Below are 9,790 nucleotides of genomic sequence, written 5' to 3'. Positions count from 1 at the left end.
ACAGAAAGACACTGGAACTCACCAAAAAAAAAAAAAACAAAACAAAACAAAACAAAAAACACCCCACATCCAGAGACAAAGGAGAAGCCCACAATGAGACGGTAGGAGGGGCGCAATCGTGTTAAAATCAAATCCCATAAATGCTGGGTGGGTGACTCACAAGCTGGAGAACAGTTATACTGCAGAAATCCACCCGCTAAAGTGAGGGTTCTAAGCCCCACGTCAGGCTTCCCAACCTGGGGGTCCAGCAATGGAAGGAGGAATCCCCAGAGAATCAGACTTTGAAAGCCAGCAGGATTTGATTGCAGGACCTTCACAGGACTAGGGGAAATGGAGACTCCATTCTTGGAGGGCACACAAAAAAGTGTGCTCACCAGGACCGAGGGGGAAGGAGCAGTGACCCCACAGGAGACTGAACCAGACCTACCTGCTGGTGTTGGAGGGTTGCCTGCAGAGGTGAGGGGCAGCTGTGGCTCACTGAGGAAACAGGGGCACTGGCGGCAGGGGTTCTGAGAAGTGCTCACTGGCGTGAACCCTCCCAGAGTCTGCCATTAGCCCCATCAAAGAGCCTGTAAGCTTCAGTGCTGGGTAGCCTCAGGCCAAACATCAAACAAGGTGGGAACACAGCCCCACCCACCCGTTGGCAGACAAGCAGATTAAAGTGTCACTGAGCTCCACCCACCCAGCCCAACCCACCATCAGTCCCTCCCATCAGGAAGCTGGCACAAGCCTCCTAGACAGCTTCCTCCACAAGAGGGCAGACAGCAGAATCAGCAGTATCAGCAGTATTTCATCTTGCGGAACTGAAAACCACAGCCACAGAAAAACAGAGAAAATGAAAAGGCAAAAGACTTTGTACCAGGTGAAGGGACAAGATAAAACCCCAGAAAAACAACTAAATGAAGAGGAGAAAGGCACCCTTCCAGAAAGAGAATTCAGAATAATGATGGTGAAGATGATCCAGGACTTTGGAAAAAGACTGGATGCAAAGATCGAAAAGTTGCAAGAAAAGTTTACCAAAGACCTAGAAGAATTAAAGAACAGAGATATGCAACACAATAACTGAAATGAAAAATACACTAGAAGGAACCAATAGCAGATTAACTGAGGCAGAAGGGCGAATAAGTGACCTAGAAGACAGAATGGTGATAATCACTGATGTGGAAAAGAATAAAGAAAAAAGAATGAAAAGAACTGAAGACAGCCTAAGAGACCTCTGGGACAATGTTAAACGCACCAACATTCGCATTATAGGGGTCCCAGAAGGAGAAGAGAGAGAGAAAGGACCTGAGAAAATATTGGAAGAGATTATCGTGGAAAACTTCCCTAACATGGGAAAGGACATAGCTACCCAAGTCCAGGAAGCACAGAGAGTCCCAGGCAGGATAAACCCAAGGAGAAACACTCCAAGACACATAATATTCAAATTGACAAAAATTAAAGACAGATAAAAATTATTAAAAGCAACAAGGGAAAAACAACAAATAACATACAAGGGAACTCCCATACAGTTAACAGCTGATTTCTCAGCAGAAACTCTGCAAGCAAGAAGGAAGAGGCACAATATATTTAAAGTGATGAAAGGGAAGAACCTACAACCAAGAATACTCTACCCAGCAAGGATCTCACTCAGATGCAACGGAGAAATCAATAGCTCTACAGACAACCAACAGCTAAGAGAATTCAGCACCACCAAACCAGCCCTACAACACATGCTAAAGGAACTTCTCTAAGTGGGAAACATAAGAAAAGAAGAGGACCTACAAAAACATAAACAAAACAATTAAGAAAATGGTAATAGGAACATACATATCGATAATTACCTTGAATGTAAATGGACTAAATGCCCCAACCAAAAGAAACAGACTGGCTGAATGGATACAAAAACAAGACCCATATATATGCTGTCTCCAAGAGACCCACTTCAGACCTAGGGACACATACAGACTGAAAGTGAGGGGATGGAAAAAGATATTGCATGCAAATGGAAATCAAAAGAAAGCTGGAGCAACGATACTCATATCAGATAAAATACATTTTAAGATAAAAAATGCTACAAGAGACAAGAAAGGACACTACATAAAGATTGAGGGATCAATTCAAGAAGAAGAGATAACAATTATAAATATATATGCACCAAATATAGGAGCACCTCAATACATAAGGCAAATGCTAACAACTATGAAAGAGGAAATCAACAATAACACAATCATAGTGGGGGACTTTAACACCCCACTTACACCAATGGACAGATCATCCACACAGAAAATTAATAAGGAAACACAAGCTTTAAATGACACAATAAATCAGCTTGATTTAATAGCTATCTATAGGACATTACATCCAAAAACAGCAGATTACACATTCTTCTCAAGTGCACATGGAACATTCTCCAGGATCACATTTTTGGTCATAAATCAAGCCTTGGTAAATTCAAGAAAACTGAAATCGTATCAAGCATCTTTTCTGACCACAACACTATGAGATTAACAATCAATTACAGGAAAAAAACTGTAAAACACACAAACACATGGAGGCTAAACATTACGCTACTAAATAACCAAGAGATCACTGAAGAAATCAAAGAGGAAATCAAAACATACCTAGAGACAAATGACCATGAAAACACAATGATTCAAAACCTATGGGATGCAGCAAAGGCAGTTCTAAGAGGGAAGTTTATAGCAATACAAACCTACCTTGAGAAACAAGAAAAACCCCAAATAAAGAATCTAACCTTACACCTAAAGAAACTAGAGAAAGAAGAGCAAACAAAACCCAAAGTTAGTAGATGCAGAGAAATCATAAAGATCAGAGCAGAAATAAATGAAATAGAAACAAAGAAAACAATAGCAAAAATCAATAAAACTACAAGCTGGTTCTTTGAGAAGGTAAAATCGATAAACCTCTAACAAGACTCTTCAAGAAAAAGAGGGAGAGGACTCAAATCAACAAAATTAGAAATGAAACAGGAGAAGTTACAATGGACACCCCAGAAATAAAAAGCACCATAAGAGACTACTACAATCAATTATATGCCAATAAAATGGACAACCTGGATGAAATGGACAGATTCTTAGAAAGGTATAACCTTCCAAGACTGAACCAGGAAGACACAGAAAATATGAACAGACCAATCACAAGTAAAGAAATTGAAACTGTGATTAAAAATCTCCCAACAAACAAAAGTCCAGGACCAGATGGAGTCACACCTGAATTTTATCAAACATTTAGAGACGAGCTAACACCCATCCTTCTCCAACTCTTCCAAAAATTTTCAGAGGGAGGAGCACTCCTAAACTCATTTTATGAGGCCACCCTCACCCTGATACCAAAACCAAACAAAGATACTACCAAAATAGAAAATTACAGACCAATATCACTGATGAGTTTAGATGCAAAAATCCTCAAGAAAATACTAGCCAACAGAATCCAACAACACATTAAAAGGATCATTCACAATGATCAAGTGGCGTTTATCCCTGGAATGCAAGTATTCTTCAATATATGCAAATCAATCAATGTGATACACCATATTAACAAACTGAAGGAGAAAAACCACATGATCATCTCAATAGATGCAGAAAAAGCTTTTGACAAAGTTCAACACCCATTTATGATAAAAGCTCTCCAGAAGGTGGGCATAGAGGGAACCTACCTCAACAAAATAAAGGCCATATACGACAAACCCACAGCAAACATCATTCTGAATGGTGAAAAACTGGAAGCATTCCCTCTAAGATCAGGAACAAGACAAGGATGTCCACTCTTGCCACTACTATTCAATGTAGTTTAGGAAGTCCTTGCCACAGCAATCAGAGAAGAAAAAGAAATAAAAGGAATCCAAATTGGAAAAGAAGAAGTAAAAGTGTCCCTGTTCGCAGATGACATGATACTAAACATAGACAATCCTACAGATACCACCAGAAAACTACTTGAGCTAATCAATGAATTTGGTAAAGCTGCAGCATACAAAATTAACACACAGAAATCTCTTGCATTTCTATACACTAACAATGAAAGATCTGAAAGAGAAATTAAGGAAACAATCCCATTCACCATTGCAACAAAAAGAATAAAATACCTAGGAATAAACCTAACCAAGAAGGTAAAAGACCTCTACTCAGAAAACTATAAGACACTAATGAAAGAAATCAAAGACAACACAAGCAGATGGAGGGACATACCATGTTCTTGGATTGGAAGAATCAACATTGTGAAAATGACTATACTACCCAAAGCAATTTACAGATCCAAGGCAATCCCAATCGAATTACCAATGGCATTTTTCATAGAACTAGAACAAAAAATTTTATGATTTGTATGGAAACGCAAAAGACCCCGAATAGCCAAAGCAATCCTGAGAAGGAAAGATAGAGCTGGTGGAATCAGGCTTCCTGACTTCAGGCTATACTACAAGGCTACAGTGATCAAGACAATTTTGTACTGGCACAAACACAGAAATATAGATCAGTGGAACAGGACAGCAAGCCCAGAGAGAAACTATGGTCAACTCATCTATGACAAAGGAGGCAAGGATATACAATGGAGAAAAGGCAGCCTCTTAATAAGTGGTGCTGGGAAAACTGGACAGTTACATGTAAAAGAATGAAATTAGAACACTCCCTAACAGCACACACAAAAATAAACTCAAAATGGATTCAAGACCTAAATGTAAGGCCAGACACTATAAAACTCCTAGAGGAAAACACAGGAAGAATATTCTTCAACGTAAATAACAGCAAGGTCTTTTTGGATCCACCCCCTAGAATAATGGAAATAAAAACAAAAATAAATAAGTGGGACCTAATGAAACTTCAAAGCTTCTGCACAGCAAAGGAAACTACAAGCAAGATGAAAAGACAACCCTCAGAATGGGAGAAAATATGTGCAAACGAATCAACAGACAAAGGATTAATCTCCAAAATATATAAACAGTTCATCCAGCTCAATATCAGATAAGCAAACAACCCAATCCAAAAATGGGCAGAAGACCTAAATAGGCTTTTCTCCAAAGAAGACATACGGATGGCCAAGAGGCACAGGAAAAGCTACTCAATGTCACTAATTATTAGAGAAAGACAAATCAAAACGACAATGAGGTATCACCTCACACCGGTTGGAATCGGCATCATCAGAAAATCTGCAAACAGTAAATGCTGAAGAGGGCATGGAGAAAAGGGAACACTGTTGCATTGCTGGTGGGAATGTAAATTGATACAGCCACTATGGAGAACAGTATGGAGGTTCCTTGCAAAACTAAAAATAGAACTACCATATGACCCAGCAATCCCACTGCTGGGCATATACCCAGAGAACACCATAATTCAAAAAGACACATGCACTCCAATGTTCACTGCAGCACTATTTACAATAGCCAGGTCATGGAAGCAACCTGAATGTCCATCAACAGATGGATGGATAAAGAAGATGTGGTACATATATACAATGGAATATTACTCAGCTGTAAGAAGCAATGAAACTGGGACATTTTTAGAGATATGGATGGACCTAGAGACTGTCATACAGAGTGAAGTGAGTCAGAAAGAGAAAAACAAATATCATATATTAACACATATATGTGGAATATAGAAAAATGGTACAAATCAATCGGTTTGCAAGGCAGAAGTAGAGACACACGTGTAGAGAACAAACATGGACACCAAGCGGGGAAAGTGGGGAGGGTTGCGGGGGAATGAATTGGGAGATTGGGATACCAAATTGTACACTCTAAATATATGCAGTTTATTGTATGTTAACTGTATCTCAATAAAAGTTCTTAAAAAAAAAAGTGGGCAGTGGCCCACTTCCTGGAAGCCCCTGCCCCTTCCTGAAATAGCTAGAATACCCCTCTCACTCCTTAGCCTATGAAATTACCCACCCCTTTAAAAACTGACAATCCCATACCCTGGTGCCTTTCTCACTTTCTGAGATGGCCCACACTCTGTCTGTGGAGTGTGTTTCTCTCTAAATAAGTCCACTTCTTACCTGTCACTTTGTCTCTCACTGAATTCTTTCTGCAATGAGACATCAAGAACCTGAGCTTCCTTAAGTCCTGAAACCAGGTGTGTGATCTCAGTTGGAAGACCTTGGGTTTTGGCTGGGTTTGAGTCCCAGCCGCATGGGTTGAAGTCCCAATCTGAGGTGCACGGTTTCGTGACCAGGCTCCCAAACCCTCGCCTTCATGGGGAGCACTGCCAGGCAACCCTGCCCCAAGGCCTTCAGAGCCTGTATTTGGGAGCTGAAGCCATTTTCCACCCCCACAGATGTTTCAAACAGGTTGCTCTAGGCCTTTCTGAGCCCACTGTTGTTCCTCCTTTCTCTCTATATTCTTTTCCAAAGGCGAAGAATTGCTTGGGGAATGAGGTGCTCAGCACCCAGAGTGCTGTGTGGTGTAGAGGCACACACAGATCTGGGACTCCGTCCAGTCTACAGACCTCACAGCTCAATAGGGAGGACAAAATGGTACAATCCCTGGACCATCTCCTTAGCTCTGCTACCAGTTCTGGACCAGCATCCTCCTCTTCTGAGGAGCTGCCCACAAAAACACATCCTCCACTTATGTGGTTCCAGGGGGCGCCCCTGTTCCTACATGACCCATGTCTCCCTCACCCCAGCTGACTGGCTCAGGGATCAGCCAGTCCCAGTCCCACCCCTTATGACTCCTGTTGTCGGCTTAAGGCCAGGCACCTGAGGACCAGCCTGGGTTTGTTCCCCAGCACTGAAGGAAATGAAGAAACTTACTCCTTGTGCTTCATGTGTCCTTGAGGGATTTTTCATTCCACTCTCTATGAGGGGAAAAGGCAGCAGGACTGATATACATTATTGATGAATTTAGCAAAAGAAAGAGAGCATGATGATTCAGCTCTATCTAGACTTTTTAACTTGTGGATCTGCATTTCCATCAAGAGGGAATGCTATAAGCTTACAGTGGCTTATAACCTGTTGTCATCCAGAGCTTCCTTTGAGTAGCTAACTAGTCAGGGTAGGCTAACTGCTGTAACAAATATTCCAAGTATTATTGGGTTAACACACTACCTTTTTCTTTTTTGTTCTTACCAAGATTCAGTACACATTGGTGGTGCAGGTGATGGGGCAATAGTCTCCTCATGTCACTCAAAGGTTCAGGAAGGGAACCCATATTAGAGCAGGTTTGAGATAACTGCAGACCCACTGAGCAAAATAGAAGGACACAATCTATATTAAAAGAGACACACGAAAGTCTTCCAATGTCAGAAAATGCCAAGCTTTCGGTATTTGGGATGGTCCCTATCTTACCTGCAAGCTCCAAACCATGTATCCCAAAGAGAGAAGACCAGTACCTAACTGACACACTCTGCCCTCCCATTCAGGGGAGAATACTTAGTAAAATGGATGTCACAACTGTAGATCAGATCCATGCCAATTTCCGAGAATAATCAAATGAGTCCTTTACTCCCAAATATGAATGGACAAATGTCTGCCAGATATTTGAGGAAAGTGAATGAGAAGATCAGGATGAACAAACAGACCTATTTCTGGAGAATAAACAAATAAATACAGGAAACAGAAGAGAACATTACCAGGGACTTCCCTAGTGGCACAGTGGTTAAGAATCAGCCTGCCACTGCAGGGGACATGGGTTCGATCCCTGGGCCAGGAAGATCCCACATGCCACGGAGCAACTAAGCCCGTGTGCCACAACTGCTGAGCCTGTGCTCTAGAGCCGTGCTCCACAACAAGGGAAGCCTCCGCACTGAGCAGCTTATGTACCACAAAGAAGAGTAGCCCCAAATCGCCACAACTAGAGAAAGCCCGCAGGCAGCAACAAACACCCGACGCAGCCAATACATACATAAATAAAATATTTTAAAAATTTAAAAAAGAGAACATTACCCCAAAATACACATTCATAGTCTCAGAATTTTAAGGAAGACAATGAGTTTATAAAATGAGAATAGGGTACTATAAGAGGGAGCAATTATAGAACGAGAGAAATTCCTTGGAAAATATTATTTCAAAATTAAAAACTCAGTAGATGCCAGGTGCTCAGGTCAAAGTCGCCCTGCCTCACGCAGACTTTGAAGAAACCTGAGACACAGCGTTCAGGCCCCGCCCCCCGTGGACTCCGCCCACCCCATGTGACCTCTTCCTGTAACGGACTCCCCAAGCCCGCCCCCAACCCCCATAACGGACTCCATTTCCGGCCCATCCCAGAGCCCTCACCCAGCCACTTGCCGCCTGGTACGGAGCCCCGCGCCTCCGGCCGCCCTCACCATCCACCATGGGAATGCTCCGAGGCCGCCACCGCCAGCGCCGCCACCGCTGCCCGCCCCGCACCCCCATCTTCCGCCTCGCCTCCCCCACGGTCTTTAACCTCCCGCTGCTGCCGCCTCCGCCTCCGCCTCCTCCTCCGCCGCAGCCGTCGCCGCCACCCGCCATGCTGCCCCCGCCACCGCCACCGCCGGAGGTGCGCCAGAACTACCATCCCGACTGCGAGGCCGCCGTCAACAGCCACACAAACCTGGAGCTCCACGCCTCCTTCGTGTGCCTTGTCATGTCCTTTTACCTCGACCAAGAGGACGTGGCCTTGAAGCACTTCCCCCGCTTCTTCCTGCGCCGCTCTGATGAGCACAACGAGCGGGCCGAGGGCCTGATGCGCCTGCAGAACCTGCGTGGGGGCCAGATCACTTTCCACGACATCAGGAGGCCAGACACCGACGACTGGGAGAGCGGCCTCAAGGCCATGCAGTACACCTTGCTCCTGGAGAAGCGCGTCAACCAGAGCCTGCTCGACCTGCGCCAGCTGGCCACCGACAAGAGGGACCCCCAACTGTGTCACTTCCTGCAGACCCACTACCTCAGCCGGCAGGTGGAGTTCATCAAAGAGCTGGGGAATCATGTCACCAGCCTGAGCAAGATGGAAGCCCCAGAGGGCGACATGGCAGAGTACCTCTTTGACAATCTCACGATGGGCAATGGCGACGAGAACTGAGCCTGGACTGGACTTCCCCAGAGCCACGGGGTGACTGCCCAAGGTCACCATGCCTGCCACGCAGACCGCAGTATTGCCCTTGCAGAGAAAGTTGACTTAAGTTTTTTTCTTCCAGTTTTGCCACCTCTTCCAATAAAGTTATTGGTTCCTAAATAAATAAAGGTTTCTGCTTGATTCGTGTGTGCAACTCTCTCACCTTTTAAGTTTTAAGACGGGTATCCAGGAGTCTCTCCACATACCTATGCCCCACACGTATGCAGCTCAGCATCTCCACAGAGGGAGGGAGAAGGTGTTCCATAGGGCCCTGGAAAACACAAAATCCACCTTCCCCTCATAAATAATGGGGGGTGGTCTGGGGCCCTGGTGAATGTGGATGCCTGTGCAGAGTTAAAGTATAAAAACATGGCCTGAAAATAATGATTTGGGTTGATCTAGGGAAAGAATGAAGGGAATGGGATTGGGCAGGGGTTGAAATAAAGGGGTCTTCAGTTTATCTGAAATGTGAACTGCTAATTCTGGGTAGCAAGAGGGGGGCCCCTGGAAGCCTGCATGGCAGAGTCCCTCTCTGACAAGCTCGCCCTAGGCTACAGTGATAATATAACTAAGTGTAGTAGAGCTGGCTTTCCCAGAGACACAGGGATGACTTCCCGTGGTCACCAATGTTGAGTGTGGATATTGCCCTTACAAAACATCCAAGTATGATTTTTTTCACACGTGTGATCTTTTTACTACAATTGTACCATCTTGCAATAAAGCAACATGAACCACTCAAAATTTACCTCAACAGAAGGGCTGAAAAATATAAGACCATGGATG

General features: G+C 44.0%; 1 protein-coding gene across 1 annotated transcript; it reads left to right on the top strand.

Moving 5' to 3' along the window:
* Window positions 1-8,263: 8,263 nt before the first annotated feature.
* Window positions 8,264-8,974, top strand: LOC130841546 (ferritin heavy chain-like). The gene has a single exon (XM_057717668.1). It carries the CDS (start codon window positions 8,264-8,266, stop codon window positions 8,972-8,974), a length of 711 nt encoding a protein of 236 aa, XP_057573651.1.
* The last annotated feature ends 816 nt before the right edge of the window (window positions 8,975-9,790 follow it).

Source organism: Hippopotamus amphibius, chromosome X (genome assembly GCF_030028045.1).
Source record: "Hippopotamus amphibius kiboko isolate mHipAmp2 chromosome X, mHipAmp2.hap2, whole genome shotgun sequence".
In the NCBI taxonomy this organism is placed as follows: domain Eukaryota; kingdom Metazoa; phylum Chordata; class Mammalia; order Artiodactyla; family Hippopotamidae; genus Hippopotamus; species Hippopotamus amphibius.
Note: the sequence above shows the minus strand (reverse complement) of the source record. Positions and strands in the feature narration are given on the sequence as shown.

Bases quoted from the DNA above. Each gene is read 5' to 3' on its own strand.
- LOC130841546 (XM_057717668.1), top strand. From the start codon at position 8,264: ATGGGAATGCTCCGAGGCCGCCACCGCCAGCGCCGCCACCGCTGCCCG.